Here is a 20,220-nt window from a genome sequence, read left to right on the forward strand (position 1 = left end):
AATAAATAAATAAATGCATACATATTACAAAAAAAATTCCTTCCAACTAAAACACAAACTATCCCAGATGGTCTATGTCCGGTCCCCGGTCTCCAAACTTTTTTTGCCTCAAAACATCCACAACATATTTACATAATCTGAATACCTCCCCATTTTCCTCTGCTTTCTCCTTTTCCAAAGTTCTGCTCTTAGTATGTTATCGCTTACATTTCTCCATTTGTCAATATGAAGAGCACTAGTAGCTGTCCAATTTCTAGCTATTGCCAGCATTGCCGCAAAAAATAATTATATATATTATATGATAATATATATTATTTTCAAAACCATATATCCCTGTTTAGCTTTTACCTCCACCCTCAGTAGTGCACATAAAAACCTGTATTTTATCTCCATCTCAATTACATTAAACATAATCAAAAACCTCTCCCCAATTTTTTTTTTATTTCCCAGCACCCCCTCCAGTGATGGTCTAAATCCGATTTCTCTATTAAACATCTTTTACAATGTTCACTCCCTTTAGTGCCCCGTTTAACAAAATCCTTTCCTGTGTAAGGCTATGTTCACACTACGTAAAACAACGGCCGTAGTTCTCGCCGCAAAACTACGGCCGTTGTTTTGAGGATGATACGATATAGCAATTTGTACGAACTACAATCGCACAATGCACACAGCGTATAAGACTACGGCCGTAGTTCGTACGTATTCGTGAAAAATGAACATGACATTTATTTGCGGCCGGTAATGTTACAACTACGGCCGTGGATTTCAATGCGGCCGCACATGTAAAATTTATTTTGGCCAAATTAAACTTGATTTTAATGTAAAAAATTTACTGAGTGGTTTATTGGGCTAGTCGCAGTATTTCAATTAAATGACATGTTTCAGCCCGATTAAAAACATGCTAGGAGGCAATATTAAACAATGGCCGTTGTTTCACGACCAGCCCGTATGCTCGTAATTCTACGGCCGTTGTTTTACATAGTGTGAACATAGCCTAATACAGTCTGTGCATGACAAAAAATTGAGTTATTTTGTGCCTTCTATGTGTGAGACCCAAACATCTCCCTTTGTAGAGTTCTTCCCAAAATTCCTTATCACGATTCCCTATAATCACTTCCCATTTCTTATGTGCGGGCAGAGAAATGCTGGAGACTGTAGTAGTGGGGCTGTTCTTGTACACTTCGTACCAAGATGTCTGACTTTACACCCACTTTTATAAGTTGTTTTATAACTTTGATAAGGTGAAAGCTACATAAAGAGTTATTGTTGGGTACAAGCACCACTTTTATGGGCTACATCTACAGACCATAGAAATACAGTTTACACAGAACTCAGGATGTATGTTCAGATATTGCAAAGCTGTAGGAACGAAAGGGTTGTTGTTTTGTTTATGTACCACATGAATCTGTACACCAATGAGAGCTCTTTCCCTCTTCTAACCTATAATTTCTCTCTTTACTTCTTTGCACACACGCCTGTTCCACTCACAGCACAGTTTACATATTAAAGGAAGTCACATGGGTAGAGGAAGTTTGGTGTGTCTTTTGTCCTAGACTCAGTAGAGATAGGACGCTCCCTACAGTTTCTCTTCAAGCAACTACTTACTAGACACTTTGCAGTGTTAAGCCGCTACTAGATAGGAAAAGTCACTGATCACCCCAACCCACGCCGTGGACCAGAGGAACACAGTGCAGGACAGTATCCACACAAAGTAAAGCAACTGATCCAAATTAAGCAAAGTTTCTAGAAACCTATGCACTCTATCTCGCAGTGCGGGTGTCATCAGGCAACTCTGACCACACTGCTTATCCCAGGTAACAAGGTCTAGGATGGGTCACCCGACACTGGTGGACAGTAGGTGGTGCAAAGACCAAAGAGTTAAAACATAGGCACAAGTATTCTCTCTACTTTTAAGTATTCTACTTATTTCACCTCTAAAGTTCTGGCAGAGTACAGTACTACATTGGGTTGGGACTCTCTCGACATCCTCCTCTCTACTCTCCTGAATTTTCTACCTCTCCACACCAACCCCGCCAGCTCGGCTGTATCTTCTGCTCTACTCTCAGTACAGATCTAGCCTCAAGTTTCAAGTGAAACGTACCATATCAAGGCAAAGCTGTATTACCTGCTGACTGTGTCAAGTATCATCACAATAAACAAGATTGTATTCATTCTAACGGGACTCTGTGGCTCTTCACTAAGCACTGACAGTAATCACACTTCCTTGGGTCATCTCTCCTTTCTGTAGGTGGCAGTGCCAATAGTCTGGGTGGGTCACTACTCCACACCGGACCACCGTGATAATTGCCCAAGGGACCCTACAAAAACCCGGCAGGTTACTGTCCACAGGGGGAAAAGGTATAGTTTGCCTATTGTAATAAAAGCAGGTGTGCCCTTATACCTGTGGCCAACCAGCACAGTAGTGGCGTCACAACTAACCATCAATACCACCACAATAATATTTCCTTCCTGTATACTGGTATTATTGGGAATATCAGTCTTGGTATATACCAATAGCATTCTTGGTCGAGGAAGGGGGCCCAAGTAGACAGTCTGCAGCCCTCAGGATATGCTGGGAGTTGTAGTACAGTAGTACAATCCTCTGATAACTGCCGCTGTAGACAGATGTATTGCTGGACCTTCAGGGCTGATGGTTCTGACCCACAGATTGCAGCCACCTAAGGCTTCTGCACAGTGATTTATTAAAGGGTTGTTCTCTTAGAAACTACAACTCCAGGCATACCCTGAGAGATTTATAAATGTAGGGTGTTCTGAGAGTTTTAGTTCGACTGAAAATGTTGTTCCCAAGGGATTTGTCACAGACAGATGTATCCAGGAAAGGATCGGGCCAGCATGTCGTGTCTCACTGTGTCACGGCCGCGGCAGCGTCCCGTGTTCCGGGCCGCCGCCGCGACCTCCCCCTGCCCCATGCAACTGCCGGGGTCCTTGTGCAGGGACCCGGCGCTGCTGCTAGTTCGGCCCCTGGGGGCGCCTCACCTCTCCTCCGCTCCTGTCTCCATCTGTGCCGGCCGGCGCGCGCGTCCCCGCCCCCTAGGGCGCGCGCGCGCCGGCTGTCTCAGATTTAAAGGGCCAGTCCGCCCTTAATTGGTTAGTTGCACCAATCACTCCCTATAAATCCCAGCATGCCCTGTCCCTTGGGTTGGAGCCTCTACATGCTTCCCATAGCGTTTGGCCCAGCTCCCTGTTGTTCCTGATTCCTATCCGCTACCTGGTCCCTAGTCCCTGTTCCTGATTCCTATCTGCTACCTGGTCCCTAGGCCTTGTTCCTGGTTCCTGCTCCCCTGTTTCACCATTGCTCCTGTGTTCAGCCTGTCACCTGTGGTTACGCCTACAGACCTCTGCCAGCACCATCTCCCGCCTACTGCTGCCACGCCTCGCCTGCCGTCACTAGCAACCAAGCCAGGGGTAGCGACCTGGGGGTCGCCTGCCGCAGCGAGTGCATCCCGCCTTGCGGCGGGCTCTGGTGAAAACCATCGGCCCCTTAGACTCCGCTCCCTGGTGAGGTTAGTGCCATCGCTGGTGATGGTCCAGTGGATCCACTACTCCAGGCGTTACACACTGGTTCTATATTGGTGGGCTCCAAGGATCATTTCTTCTGTTGAGCCCCAGGGACCCCAGTAAAACAATGAGCGCCAGCATCTAACACAGATGAAGAGGCAGTGGTGTCACCCGCAGGTGCTGGTTGCAGAGCACGGCCTTTGTTCTACCTTGTCCCATGCTGGTGGTAGTCAGGCTGGTAGTAGTTGTCCCCTCCTGTTATTTTTAGGATGGCAAAGGTTGCACAACACAAGTAGTTTACACACCAGAGCAATATAGACATACCCCTTTACACAGGAGTGTGCCATGAGATGGTGATCCGGGACCACTTATTATGGCCGGCCTTCCCCTCTGGCCACACAACTGCCCTTTTTCAGCTCATGGTGGTGCTGCAGATTTCACCCCCTCTGAACAGCAGTGTCTGGTGAGCTTGCTAGCTTCCCTGGCAGCTTCCAGCATGGCTGTGACAATACACCAGTGTGAACTTTCAAATAGTTTCAGAGCTCCCAACATAATTAATCCTGATGCGGGGAGCTTCGAAATCCACTTCGCAGGACAACGTCCGTATTACGGACAGTTTGCAGAGAATGTATGAATGCACCTTAAGGCCATGTTCCCACGTAGTAAGAAACCCGCTGGTGTCAGAGAAGATCATCCAGCCGGTTCTGCAGTACCAACCAGATGATCTTCACCGCCGTTGAATTCGGATGTGGGTGCATTAGTGTGCTCCCGCATCCGAATCCCCCGCTGCACATAATGGAGAATGCGGCCGGAACCGCACTCTTTATTGTGTGCACTGACAGGTTTCCTGCGGTTGTTATTCAGTGAATAGCGGCTGCAGAAAACTGACATGTCAGTTTCTTGCGACGCCCCTAGGGATCCTGGACGGAGTATATACTATGTGTATACACTCTGGCCCAGATTCCTTAGACCACAGCACTACGTAAGTTCTTTATTAATCACGGCCGCTGTTACAACCGCCATGTTTATTGCTAAACTTACGTAGTGTGAACACTGTGGAAGATCAAATCTTTTCATAAGGTGCCTCCTGAAGTATTACCTAAGAACCAGGGATGGGACCTGAGAACAGTTTTCCAGGAGTGGCCCAGTTAGGAGGAAGGAGGATCAGAGGGAGTCAACATGTTATCCTCCATCCACATCATCACCTGTTTGCGCTGCCGAGAATCCAATAGTGGTGTACCACACATCCCTGCTAACTGGGAGAGGAGACCAGGGATCCTGGATACGCAGTGTTCTCATTCTCCCTTAGCACAGGCACTGTTTTATCATGCCAAGGCCCACGGTCTCTGCCTACACCACCATCATCATTATGCCCTCATCCTCGTTTTTTACTGCTAATTTTGCCAATGTTTTATATTATCATCAGATTACAACATGTAAACTGGCTATTTGTTACTTTCGTACTACAATAACGCAAAGTTCATCCTATTATGCAACTGGTGTATATGTTGTTAGCACACTAGAATACATACCCTGGCTGTTTTATAACTGCTTATAATTTCTGTATATTATTATAAGTATACTGTACCAGTATCAGTATACTGTGTAGTACTGATATAAGTAAGATGGCTGTTTTTATTATTTCACACAAGGAGGGTATTAATCATAAAAATAACTTTAGGGTTTTTCTGGGATACTGGCCTGCCTAGTTAAATTGATTCCCTACACTAGCACTCTACCTCCTCCAGGATCTCTCCCTGTCTTTTAAATACCAAAATCTAAGCCAAGCAGAGTTGTATCTCAGAAGAAATCACAGGAACCAAAGGAGAACCCGTAGGAGGGTCAGCGCAGGTCGACGTCCAGGAGACCAGCGAAATCACATAGGAGCATCACACAAAGATGTGACTCAATTGTTCTGTTTAATAGCGCTATTAAACAGAACAATTAAGTCACATCTTTGTGTGATGCTCCTATGTGATTTTGCTGGTCTCCTGGACGTCGACCTGCGCTGACCCTCCTACGGGTTCTCCTTTGGTTCCTGTGATCTCTTCTGAGATACAACCTCGTTGGCTGCAACCCAAGGAATCGCTGCGGTCCCTGTCCGATTGACATCATATACCTACAGTAGAGTTGTGTCTATCATTTGCACAACTCCACAAGGTGAGTGCATCCATTTTCCACTGGAATAGACACATAAGCCCACCACGTTATTGCACCAGGAGGTGCCCCTCTCTCCTTTTGTTTCCTCTTAAAATCTAAGCCAAGCATTCAGGTGATCCGGACCTATAAAGACCAAGGTCATCTGATGCGGCTGACCAATCACTGCAATGCCAGTAGCCAACAGAGCTATGGCATAACAGGATGTGCCAGGCTTTCTCCGCAGGTTTATTGGCTAATTAACCCCTTAACGACATCGGGCGTACACTTACGCCCCCGTTGTCTGGGCTTTAACGCAACAGGGCATAAATGTACGCCCGCGGTTTCCCCGATCGCTGTGTGTTCACACACAGCGATCAGGGAAGATTGCCTGCTTTAAATCATAGCAAGCCATCTTAGCTTCTCGGCACGGGGGTTGGTTAAACCCCCCGTGCTGACGATCGCTGCTATTGGCTGATCAATTCAGATCAGCCAATAAGGGCGATCGGCACCTTTCCGATGGCGAGGACGGCACCGACCGCCATTACTGTAAAAAGCAATGGTGGTCACGGTGCCACCGGCCCGATCGCCGTGAACAGCCGTCTGGTACCGGCCGGCCGTTCACGGCGATCGGGTCGGTGGCACGGCGATCAAAGTCCCCAAATGTAATAAATACCTGCTCTGGACCCCTCAGCTAGGTAGCTGAGGGGTCCAGAGCAGGTATTTGTACATTACTCACCTGTCCTGGGGTCCTGATCGGCGTCTTCTGGGTTCTCGGCGTCCTCGTCTTCTCGTCGGGTCTTTGGCTTCTTCCGTGGGGTCCCGTTCGGCTTTTTTCGGCTCCAGCGTCGTCTTTTTTCGGATTTTGCACTCTGCTGCCCTCTAGCGGCTGATAAGTGTAATACACTTATCAACAGCTATAGGGATGTTCAGAATGTAGTAAAAGTTTTTTTTTTCCAATTTTTTTTTCTATTTTCCGCACCCTATCACCGCTGAGTGTTGATCAGCATCGCACGAAAGTGCGCTGCTAATCAGCAACTCCTCCTTTTTGGCGTAGGGTGTTTTTTTTCTATATCCTACTGCCACGGTCTGCTGATAAGTGCCACACATAAGTGCGGCATTTATCAGCAACACCATTTTTGGCGTAGGTTTTTTTTTTATACTTACTGTAAAAAAACACGTAAAAAGCACTACATTACACCACACTACACTACATTGAATAAAGTTTGACACTACACCACTACATACCCCATATACCAATCTCCATATAAAAGTGGCCTCCTGGCGTGTTTTCAGTATCAGACGCATACGCTATTATTGCCTCGGACACCGAAAGAGCCAGTGAGGATGAATGGGGGGATCCTTTTTTCCTCCATTCATCCTCATCGTTCTCATCATCCAGTGACGTGTCTGGGGGTAGCGTAGCGTACGCTGCCCCCCAGACACGTCTTCTCCGCCAGTACCGTCCCAATAAGAGATGACGGTATGGCGTGAAATTCTCCAAACTCTGTGAGCGTACCTCAGGGTACACTTACAGATTTAGGGTACGTGCACACTGCGGAATGGCAAAGGATAACCCTTTGTGCATTCCGCAGCTGGCACCCACCGGCGGACTGATGCGGGGGCGTGTCTCCACCCGTGTCATAGACCATTCTATGCATGGGTGGATTCCATCGTCCATCCAAAGAATGAATACGTTGTACGGAGAGCAGAATCCGCCATTGCATAGAATGGTCTATGACACGGGTGGAGACACACGCCTCCATCAGTCCGCCGGTGGGTGCCAGCTGCGGAATGCATGAAGGGTTATCCTTCGCCATTCCACAGTGTGCACGTACCCTTAGAGTGTATGTAGGAAGGGACACTCGAATCCAGCCCCCAGATGCCCCCCTCCCCCCAATCCTCGGAGTTAGTGGGAAGATCGTTCCGGAACAGATCTTCCCACTGCTGGATAAAGGTTACCACCTGGACGGGATAACTTTTATACCAGCACCCCCTCTTCCGGTCCCTCGCTGCCCGAGCTACTGTAGCTTGCGGCACGATCCGTAAATATCAGAAGTAGTAATAAAGCCCTAATATTTAGCAGCCATGGAGCGGACCCAGCGCAACAGGTGATTTTTTCATTTTCACAAGGGGCTAAAAGATAAAAAAAACACAAAATGTGTAGAGAAATTTCCCCTGAGTACGGAAATACCCCACATGTAGACATAAAGCGCCATGCGGGTGCAGGGTAAGCCTCCAAAGGGAAGGAGCGCCATTTGGCTTTTGGAGGCTGGATTTGGATGGAATGGATTTCAAGTGGCCATGTTGCATTCAAAAGGCCCCTGTGTTGCCAAGAAAGTTGAAACCCCCCACAAGTGACCCCATTATGGAAACTACACCCCTCATGGAATGTAACAAGGGGTGTAGTGAGCATATGGACCCCACTGGTAATGGGCACAAATGTGGAACAATGTGGTGTGAAAATGAAATATAAAATATTTTACACTTTTATGTTGGTCTAGCCTTGAATTTTTCATTTTCACAAGGGGTTAAAAGAGAAAAAAAAATGTGTAGAGCAATTTCCCCCGACTCCGTAAATACCCCACATGTGGACATAAAGCGCCATGTGGGCACAGGGCAAGCCTCCGAAGGGAAGGAGCGCTATTTGGATTTTGCAGGCTGGATGTGGCCAGAATGGATGATGAACGCCATGTCGCATTTACAGAGCCCTCGTGCTGCCAAGACAGTGGAAACCCCCCACAAGTGACCCCATTCTGGAAACTGCACCCCTCAAGGAATCTAACAAGCGGTGCAGTGAGGATATGGACCCCTTGATGACGGGCACATTTGTGCTATGAAAGTGAAAAAATGAAAATTTTCACTTTCACGTCACATTATTCCACATTTGTGCCCATCACCAGTGGGGTCCATATGCTCATTGCCCCCCTTGTAAGATTCCTTGAGGGGTGTAGTTTCCAGAATGAGGTCACTTGTGGGGGGTTTCCAGTGTCTTGGTAACACGAGGGCTCTGTAAATGCGACGTGGCCCTTGAAATCCATTCCAGTGAAATCCAGCTTCCAAAAGCCAATTGGCGCTCCTTCCCTTTGGAGGCTCGTCCTGCACCCGCTTGGCACTTTATGTTCACATGTGGGGTATTTCTGTACTCGGGAGAAACTGCGCTACACGTTTTGTGTTTTTTTTCCTTTGAAGGCTTTGAAGGCTAGAACAACGTTTTAGTGTAAAAAATAAATTTTTCCTTTTTCACGCCATATTGTTCGGAAAATCTGTGAAGCACCTGTGGGGTCCAGATGCTCACCGCACCCCTTGTTACATTCCTTGAGGGGTGTAGTTTTCTAAATGGTGTCCCTTTAGGGGTGTTTTTTATGTTTTGGCACCCCAGAGCCTCTGCCAACCTGAAGTGGTACAGTCAGAAATGACCAAATATAACGGAGCCATTAAAATTCACTGGGCGCTCCTTTGTATCTGAGGCTTGTGGTTGTGTCAAATAGCGCAATAGGGTCACATATGGGGTATTTCTATAAACTGCAGAAACGGGGCAATAATTATTGGGGTGCGTTTCTCTGGTAATAGGTTTATAATTATGAAAAAAATTGGATTACAATAAAATCTCTGCACAGAAAATTAAAAATTTCAAATTTCTTACACACTTAGCTTTTATATCTGTGACTCCCCTAAAGGGTTAAAACACTTTCTGGATGTGCTTTTGCACAGTTTAGGGGGTGCAGTTTCTGAAATGGGGTGCTTTGTGGGGCTTTTTAACATACATGACCCTCAAATACACTTTTAACCTGAACAGGTCCCTAAAAATATCTGATTTTGAAATTTTACTGAAAATTTGGAAAATTGCTGCTAATGTTTTACGCTTTCTATTGTCTAAAAAAATGAAAGATAGTTTAATAAATGCCGCCAACATAAAGTAGACATGTTGCTAATGCTATTTAATATATAAATTATGTGGCATAACCATTTTCTGTATAAGCAAAAAAGTTTCAAAGTTAGAAAAATGCATTTTTTCACAATTTTTCACGTTATTTTGTTTTTTTTCATAAAGATTTGTTATAAGTATCGACTCCAATTTACCAGAAATGTAAAGTACAATATGTCACGAGAAAACACCGCGAGGTGCAGGTCTAAACACTATGCTTCAGCATGCTCTCTCTATACTACTACTCTAAATTACTGTTATATCTTACAATTTCACTAATTTTCTTCATTCTAGAAGTCTCATCTATTTTATTTTTTATAAATCTATTTTTGGCGTGATAAGGTGTATATAAGTTGAGGACATACATTTCTTTTCTTCTTTTTTTTTTTTTTTTTTTTTTTACGTTTTAATTAACATGGATAATTGTACTTCTCGTGTTCTTTCCCATATACTGTACACCGGGGACTAATATGTTGTTGTTTTTTTAAACTATATTTATACCCAGAAGGATATTACCAATATGTTATAAGCCAGGATATATAATCAATGAAACGTGTGTGGCAGAAGGTGTAAATACCGAGCACTCAAGGACATTGACGCAACAGTTTTTTTGATGGACCATATGGAGCTTTGCAATATTTTATTATTAGCAAGTTATTTATCGTATGTAAAAAAAAAAATCTATTTCAGATAAGAAATTAATATCTCCGTCCTTCATGATGAACTTTGGAAATGTAACTTGCTTATGGTATGTAAATGAGTTTACCAGATTGAGAGAGCAATGTTATGGTGGGACTTACATTGTCAAAAACTAGTATATTGTAGTGTTTCTCAATTGTATTCCTTAAAGGGAACATATACAGTACATGTATTCTAATCTACCAACATCATGTTAGGACGTACTGAGCAGAAATATACAGGGTGGTCCAAAAGTAGGTGGACAGTATCTGTAATAGGGTTATGAAGTGGGAGACTTATCAAACATGGTGTAAAGTGAAACTGGCTTAGTTACCCCTAGCAACCAATCAGATTCCACCTTTCATTTTCCAAAGAGTCTGTGAGGAATGAAAATGGAATCTGATTGGCTGCTACTGGCAACTGAGCCAGTTTCACTTTACACCATGTTTGATAAATCTCCCCCTTCATAACCCTATTACACATACTGTCCACCTACTTTTGATCCAGTAGAAGGTCCTATTATTCAGTGTCATCTTTCAATCAGAAAGTTACATGTTATAATGAATCTTTTTCCACAAAGATATCAATCTGCTCGGCTCTTCCTGCTCTATAACATTATGTTGATAGATTAGATAGCATTTTAATGGTCACACAAGCCCTTTAAGATCCCTCAGCATGTCTTCATTTGAGTACATGCCATGTAGAGAATGATTGAGGTAATATTTTATGCACTGACCATAGTGGGCAAAACACTAAAGGAATCCTGAACACAACGTGAGGATCGGCATTGAGATATACTGGTCTACACAATGTAAAGGTATAGAATACTTTCTAGATTTTGTAAAATTTACAACTACTTTTGCACACCTTTAACCTCGATTTTGTACGGTATATTTGGAAAGCAATGTTTCATATGTCATACAAATGTGTTTACCAAAAAAAGGTAGCCCGTTACCCATGCCCTACATAACAGTAAGGCCGGGATCACATAAAGTATAATAATAATTATAATATAATATAGTATATAAGTATAATATAATTAATACTATAACACAGAAAAAAAACTATAACAAAAAGAAGTGCACCTTGGGCTTTGTTCCCAAAATGTTTGTGTGTGTGTGTGTTTTTTTGTTTGTTTGTTTTTTTATGGCGGTGGTGTTTTTTTTTTAATTTTTAAATGGACATTCGTGATTTTGGCATCAATACACAGATTATGCAAATTATGGCTGTAATATACATGAACCGACCGCATATTGGTGCCACAAAACCGGGGGGGGGGGGGGGCATTGTGGGAACATAGCCTTTTTCGGCACTTCTAGCTAAATGTTGACCAAAATAATACATGTAAACCTAGCCTAATGCTATATCTGACTTATTTGCACCCTCAGTAAGTATCAGGATGGATTTGCTTTCTGTTTAATGTGTGCCTAAGAAGATTGGTGAATGTGCTTCACTATTTGTAAGTCAGATTAATTATTATTATTATTATTATTATTATTATTATTATGTTATGGTAGCACAAAGTCCTTATCCTGCGTATAAAGAAGAAAAATATGATATAATATATAGCATACATACAGAATATATTCTGATTTAATATGCATCATGCACACAGAAGCATATCTTGACACCCTACATCTAAGGTCAGGGCGGTTTCTGCAATTAGGCCAAATGAACTTATATCCTCAGGTGGCATATTTCAGGGAGTGGCCATAAATCATATTGTCTGTTATTGTCAGCTACACACCACTTACTTCATTGACCCCCATAGTCAAATAACCCCCCATGCATGTGTAACTTCTAAACCTGTTCCCTTCTTCTTGTACTTTAATGCCATGATCTAGATCAGTCATGTCAAACTCTGGCCCATGGGCCAAGTCTGGCCCGCGGTGCCATTATTTTTGGCCCACCAGGCAATTGAACTACATCTGGCCCACAAACATCCCCTTAGATTATGATATGGGTGTCCAGACAGCCGCTAGAACCGCCCATATCTTTATCTTGTAGGCCACAGGCAATTTTTAGCCTGCAGCCTAGGAGTATGTGAGCTGGAGACACCAAGCACAGGATTTGTGTGATGATGTCACTGTGCTGCCAGCGCCGGGCTGGCAGCACAGTGACGTCATCACACACGTCCTGTGCTGGGTGTCTCCCGCAGCCTCTGGGGCAGCAAAAAAGGGTGACAACTTGTTGGGACAACTTGTTACCCCTTGTTACCCCGGTTGGGACAACTTGTTATCCCTTTACAGCTCCCCAAACCCACCCTACCCCAGGATATGACTCACCATACTTACATGAAAAGATGAGTGGGTGGATGTTTCTCTGGCAACACCGGCTTTAAGAGCGGGACCATCAGGAAGGGGTGAGTATAAGGGCTGTATCCAGGGGAAGGGTGGGTAGGGGCTGACTACTAAACACTGGAAGACGCACATCTTTGACAGTGCCAGGAACACCACATGCTGCCCTGACAGTGCCAGGACCGTCGCATGTGCTCTTCAATAATTGTCAAGGTTGGCCCGTGACTTTGTCCAATTTTTTAATTTTAGCCCACTGTGTATTGGAGTTTGACACCCCTGATCTAAATATTTACATTTCTTCACTTTCACAGATCTGGAGGACTTATTATTATGTACCGGGAAGATGTGTGAGGACAATGCCACCTCGGTAAATGAGATTTTTCTTCAAGGATTCGAAACCCTTTACAACTATAACATTGTGTTCTTCTTTTTCTTCCTTCTAATTTTCATAGTCATACTGGTTGGAAACCTTCTTATCATTGTATCAGTATCAGTCAGTAAGCAACTTAGACATCCCATGTACTTCTTCCTTAAGAATCTATCACTAGCTGATGTATTACTCACATCCAACATCTTACCGGCTTTGTTACATGTCATTCTATGGCAAGGCGGCCATTTATCTCTAAAAGGGTGTTTTCTCCAATATTATGTACATAGCTGTCTTACGATTGCTGAGTCATACATCCTAACAGTTATGGCCTATGATCGATATCTCGCCATCTGTTACCCATTACACTATGTCACCATCATAAATTCTAAAAACTGTCTGTACCTTGTGAGCTTCTCTTGGATCTTTTCCTTTATTCTTATGTCAAGTGAACTGATAGTTATAGTCCAGATGGAGTTTTGTGGCTCCAGCGTCATTGACCATTACTTTTGTGACATTGCTGAAATTCTTCAAATTTCAACTTCTTACAATACGATTCTAATGTGGGACGATTTCATTGTCTCTTTGCTCAGTGTCTTTTTTCCATTTCTTTTGATTGTTGCATCTTACAACTGCATCTTCTTTACCATTCTAAAGATTTCCTCCATGTCTGGACGGAAGAAGGCTTTCTCCACCTGTAGCTCTCACCTGCTGGTGGTCTGCGTTTATTACGGCACGCTGAACTCCATCTATATAGTGCCGTCTAGAGATAACTCTCAGAATGACAACAAGTTCAAGTCTTTAATCTACATAGTGTTACCGCCACTTATTAACCCTATAGTTTACAGTTTGAGGAATCAGGACATGTTAGAGAGTATAAAGAAACTTATGTATAAGCATGTGCGGGCAGAGAAATGCTGTAAACTGTAGTGGTGGGGATGTTCTTGTACACTTCGTTCCAAGATGTCTGCCTTGACACCTACTTTTTTAAGTTGTTTCATAACTTTTTTTTAAAAAACTTATTTTATTTTTCCAAAAAACACAGAAGGCTGGACTGGTCTCTCCGATCTAAAACACCCTTTAATATATTACTGGACTCTATACCTACTTTAAGTCTGACACTCTACTCCTTGCCATGTCCTACTTTTACTCTCAACAAATTTTTTATCTATCAGAGCACAAGAAGAAAGGAAAGAAAAATAAGAACAAGAAGAGAGAAAAGGAAGACAGGGTCATCATCATCCATTCTTCTAATTCACTCATCCACATTCCATTATATATCCTTTTTCTCTATCACTTTTAGTCTCCCATTCATATTTCACCTTCTCTACCCAGGTCAAAGTCTCAGGCCTCCCACCTGGACCCCCTCAAACTATTGACAGGCTGTCCGGATGAGGACCCCAACTCTCCCCAGTCCACATCCAAAAGGGTCCCACCGTTCTCCGCTTTATTGCAGACCGTGTAGGGCACCTAAGTGGATTTCCCACTTGAATCTACAGGTCCATATACAGTGGGGAAAAAAGTATTTAGTCAGTCACCAATAGTGCAAGTTCTCCCACTTAAAAAGATGAGAGGCGTCTTTCATTTACATCATAGGTAGACCTCAACTATGGGAGACAAAATGAGAAAACAAATCCAGAAAATCCCATTGTCTGATTTTGTAAGAATTTATTTGCAAGTTATGGTGGAAAATAAGTATTTGGTCAGTAACAAAATTTCATCTCAATACTTTGTTATATATCCTTTGTTGGCAATGACAGAGGTCAAATGTTTTCTGTAAGTTTTCACAAGGTTGGCACAAACTGTTGTTGGTATGTTGGCCCATTCCTCCATGCAGATCTCCTCTAGAGCAGTGATGTTTTGGAGCTGTCGCTTAGCAACACGGACTTTCAACTCCCTCCAAAGGTTTTCTATAGGGTTGAGATCTGGAGACTGGCTAGCCCACTCCAGGACCTTGAAATGCTTCTTACCAAGCCACTCCTTCGTTGCCCTGGCGGTGTGCTTTGGATCATTGTCATGTTGAAAGACCCAGCCACGTTTCATCTTCAATGCCCTTGCTGATGGAAGGAGGTTTGCACTCAAAATCTCACGATACATGGCCCCATTCATTTTTTCATGTACCCGGATCAGTCGTCCTGGCCCCTTTGCAGAGAAACAGCCCCAAAGCATGATGTTTCCACCCCCATGCTTTACAGTAGGTATGGTGTTTGATGGATGCAATCAGTATTCTTTTTCCTCCAAACACGTTAAGTTGTGTTTCTACCAAACAGTTCCACTTTGGTTTCATCAGACCATAGGACATTCTCCCAATACTCTTCTGGATCATCCAAATGCTCTCTAGCAAACTTCAGACGGGCCCGGATATGTACTGGCTTAAGCAGTGGGACACGTCTGGCACTGCAGGATCTGAGTCCCTGGCGGCGTAGTGTGTTACTGATGGTAGGCTTTGTTAAATTGGTCCCAGCTCTCTGCAGTTCATTCACTATGTCCCCCCGCGTGGTTCTGGGATTTTTGCTCACGGTTCTTGTGATCATTTTGACCCCACGGGGTGAGATTTTGCGTGGAGCCCCAGATCGAAGGAGATTATCAGTGGTCTTGTATGTCTTCCATTTTCTAATTATTGCTCCCACAGTTGATTTCTTTACTCCAAGCTGGTTGCCTATTGCAGATTCAGTCTTCCCAGCCTGGTGCAGGGCTACAATTTTGTTTCTGGTGTCCTTTGACAGCTCTTTGGTCTTTGGTAGTAGAGTTTGGAGTCTGACTGTTTGAGGGTGTGCACAGGTATCTTTTTATACTGATAACAAGTTTAAACAGGTGCCATTACTACAGGTAATGAGTGGAAGAAAGAGGAGACTCTTAAAGAAGAAGTTACAGGTCTGTGAGAGCCAGAAATCTTGATTGTTTGTAGGTGACCAAATACTTATTTTCCACCATAATTTGCAAATAAATTCTTACAAAATCAGACAATGTGATTTTCGGGATTTGTTTTCTCATTTTGTCTCCCATAGTTGAAGTCTACCTATGATGTAAATTACAGACGCCTCTCATCTTTTTAAGTGGTAGAACTTGCACTATTGGTGACTGACTAAATACTTTTTTTCCCCACTGTATAATGGAGCCCTATGAGCTGATCAGGTCCCCAGTCCATACATTCTGAGGCTTCCCTGTCCTTGTGTTTAGATTATTATCATATTATTGCACACCAGCTATTAATCATCATCAGGTAACACCATTCATCATTCTTATGTCCTATCATTCACATTTTACCCTGTTCACAGATCAACGAACCAGGTTCGGGTTCGAGTCCATCCGATCCCACTCGATCGTTCGGCATTTGATTAGCAGTGGCTGCTGAACTTGGATAAAGCTCTAAGGTTGTCTGGAAAACATGGATACAGCCAATGACTATATCCATGTTTTCTACATAGCCTTAGGGCTTTACCCAACTTCAGCAGCTACCGCTAATCAAATGCTGAAAGTTCGGGTTCGGATGGACTCGAGCATGCTCCAGGTTCGCTCATCTCTACTGTTCCCCACTCCGACTTTCTCAGGTTGCTTCCTACCTTTTTCTGGGGCTTACTTCACTTATTAATTTAGTGCCAGTTCCACTAATCCTGCCCTCTGTTTACATCAACTACTTTAACCTTACTTAATTCCTTTATTAATATACCTTCTGATTTCTTCATTCCCTTAAAGAAACCCCGCCACCTTCCCACCCTGCTCCATCCTACCCCATCCTACCCCATCCCACCCCACCGGCAGTCTGGGAACAAAAGGAAAAAATAAAGGAAAAAAATCACTCAATCAATAAATAAATACATATTAAAAAAAATCCTTCCAACTAAAACACAAACTACCCCAGATGCTCTATGTCTGGTCTCCGGTCTCCACACTTTCTTTGCCACAAAACTTCCACCACAGATTTACATATTCTAAATACCTCCCCATTTCCTTCTGCTTTCTCCTTTTCCAAAGTTCGGCTCTTAGTATGTTATCGCCCACATTTCTCCTTTTGTCAATTTGAGAAGCACTAGCAGCTGTCTAATATCTAGCTATTACCAGCTTTGCCACACTCCCAGTAGTGCACATAAGTACCTTTCTTTTGTCTCCATCTCAAATATATTGTACATAACTTTAAAACCTCTACCCCAATTTTTTTTTGTTTTCCAGCACCCCCACCAGTAATGGTCTAAGTCCGATTTTTACAATTTTCACTCCCTTTAGTGCCCAATTTTACAAAAATCCTTTCCAGTGTAATACAGTCTGTGCATGACAAAAATTTAGTTATTTTGTGCCTTCTATCTGTGAGACCCAAACATCTCCATTTGTAAACTTCTTTCCAAAATTCCTTTTCAGGTTTCCCTATAATCACTTCTCATTTCTTATGTGCGAGCAGAGAAATGCTGGTGTCTGTAGTGGTGTGGCTGTTCTTGTACACTTAGTTTAGTAGTCTTGTAATTAGTTGTTTCATAACTTTAATAAGGTGAAAGCTACGTAAAGAGTCAATGTTGGGTAAAAGCACCTCTTATGGGCTACATCTACAGACCATAGAAATACAGTTTACACAGAACTTTTAAGAGTTTCTAACACATAAACTGTTGCATAAAAACAGATTAATAAAAACGAACTTGAGCAAACAAAAGTTGCACACAAATTTTGTAACCTATTATTAGGCTATTAAAGCATAGCCTAGAATATCCAACCACAAAGGTATACATATCAGGGGTAGAGAAGGTGGCTATTTTGGGGTCTCTGAAGGAAGAGGGCCTAAATTAAATTGACAAATGCTGCACCATTGTTTACTGAAGATTAATTGGCTTATCTGGTGATACCTGTATCATCCATACCTGTTTCATTCAAGCAAAGGTGCATCACAATGATCCTTCTATTTAGCAACAATTTTTGCATTTTGTCAGTGTGACTGCGGGGATTTTCTCATAGAGATTGCCTTAGGAAGACTCTATGAGCAGGATCCAGCTCTCATTAAAGATAATTCAATGCTTTATTTTTATATTCAAAATACCAACGTGTTTCGGGCTTGCTAGCCCTTATTTATGGCTCTGTCAGTCTAGGTCATATGGAACTCCATATAATGAAGGGCTGTCACCTGTTATAGGGGAGGAGACAATCGCATTTCGGTTCCCACAGTGATCAACAGATCCACAATCTGGGGGATCCAGAATGCGATTTCCTACCCTATAACATAATTTGGAGTTCCATTTGACCCAACGTGTCAGAGCTATGATTAAGTGTTAGCAAGCCCGAAACGCATCAGTATTTTAAATATAAAAATAAAGCATTGAATTATTTTTAAAGAGAGCTAGAGAGAACCGTTTGTCTTTCTTTATATATAATACCCCTGGGTCCGTGGATAACTTTCATGTGCTTCTGGAGTAGCATACAGCTGGGTAAACACTTCAAGACACATAAAAGGATCTGAAAGGAATGCTGACCACGTGCTGCTTTTGCTTATACAATCTAACAATTGCTTGTAATAGTTCCTTGGAGATACTTAAAAAGTGTGTAAATATAACAAAGCCCCACTTAGGGAAACTGTTAGGGTGCGGCAGCGTTCTGTGCTCTGTGCTCTGCTGGGTCACCTGCCCCAGCAAGCAGTGTCAGACTGGGGTATCTGGGGCCCACCAGAGAAAATGATCCTGGGGGCCCTCCAATGAAGAACCAGTAAAAAACAACATGTCAGTCAATGTTAGTGCAGGCACTAAAGCTGGGGGCCCATCGGAGAACCCTCTGGTCCTCTGGTGGGCCAGTCCGACACTGACAGCAAGTCTATTACACCTTGCGGTGGGCACTGTTGCAGACCAGCAGCCCCTTAAACTTCGCTCCTTGGTGCGGCTTATTCCATCAATAGTGGTGGTGCAGCGGATCCATGACTCCAGTTGCTACAATGATCATCCGATACGCACTAAGAAGTGGAAATGAGGGTGGTCTGGATATCACGTAGTGTACTACTTCCCTCCAGCTCCTGGACAACGTGCAAAGCGTTAGCAGGAAGCGTTTCAGTAGACACAGCAGTGGTATAGTTACACTGATAAAAACGGCATCACTACTGACCATCTAGGTTGCTGTGGGGAAGTGCTCTAGGGAACAGTTGTGGGACAGCTTTTCCCTTGGGCCACCCCACTGCCTGTTCCAGCATGTGGCGGTGCTGCGGATTCCTCCCCCTCTGAATAGCTGTGCCTGGTCTGCTTGCCAGCCACCCTGTTCAGGTCAGTTACCTCATCATCCATCATCTTGTCTTTACATTCCTCTCTCTGGTAATCCCCTTGACTTACTATCAACAACCTCACTCACCGAGAACTGTGTCTCATTATCATTATACACCTCTTCAGACACTAGCTGATGGTCCCGAACATCATCACTCTGATTGTAGAAGGTCATATCTCCTCAGGTTTCTCCTGAATCATTACTTCCCTGAATCAGGGAAGGGACCTGAGAACAGCTCCTCTGAGTTTTCTTGGGGTGGCCCAGTTGGGAGGAAGGAGGATCAGAGGGAGGATTCACAGGTCCAGTTCCTTGGTTAGCGAGACTGAACAGTGTGGAAGACTTAGTTATCCACATTGCTTGCACTGGTGTAAATCCAATAGTGGTGTACCACGAACCACTGCTAACTAATAGAGGAGACCAGGGATCCTGGATAAGCAGCATTCCCGTTTTTCCTCAGCAGCACGCCATGCCCTGGCCCACGGCCTTTGCTCACACCATCATCAGTATGCCCTCATCCTTGTTCTTTACTGCTAGTCTTGTCCATGTTTTATGTTATTATCAGATTACAACATGTAAATGGGCTATTTGTTACTTTCATAGTACAATAACACAAACTTCAGTGTATTATACAATTGGCATACATGCTATTAGCACACTAGAACATGTAAGCTGACTGTTTAAAATTGCTGGATACCAACACCAGTATACTGTACCAGTATCCGTATACTGTGTAGTACTGATATAGTAAGATGGCTGTTTTTATTGTTTCAAACAAGGGGATTATTAGTCCTGAAAATGACTTTTTTCGTGCGTCTTATTGGGGGACACAGACTCCATGGGTTATAGGCTGCTGCCACTAGGAGGCTGACACTAAGAAAAAAATAAAAGAAGTCTGCTCCTCCCAGCAGGCTATACCCGCCCACTGGCACCAAGCCAATTCAGTTTTAGCTTAGTGTCAGTAGGAGGCAGACACAGGTCTGGTAACTCCAGACCAGTTCTGCCTGTGTTCTCTTTTATGTTTTTCTCCTTTCTTTACAGGTTTCCTACCACGGATCCTAGATCCACCCTGA

At 43.5% G+C, this 20,220-nt stretch overlaps 1 protein-coding gene across 1 annotated transcript; it reads left to right on the forward strand.

The window, feature by feature from the left end:
• The first annotated feature begins 13,252 nt into the window (after positions 1 to 13,252).
• LOC138789225 (olfactory receptor 1J1-like) lies at positions 13,253 to 20,220 on the forward strand. The gene is made up of 2 exons (XM_069967834.1): positions 13,253 to 13,844; positions 20,189 to 20,220. Exons 1-2 carry the CDS (start codon positions 13,253 to 13,255, stop codon positions 20,218 to 20,220), a joined length of 624 nt encoding a protein of 207 aa, XP_069823935.1.

Source organism: Dendropsophus ebraccatus, chromosome 4, assembly GCF_027789765.1.
Source record: "Dendropsophus ebraccatus isolate aDenEbr1 chromosome 4, aDenEbr1.pat, whole genome shotgun sequence".
NCBI classification, from domain to species: domain Eukaryota; kingdom Metazoa; phylum Chordata; class Amphibia; order Anura; family Hylidae; genus Dendropsophus; species Dendropsophus ebraccatus.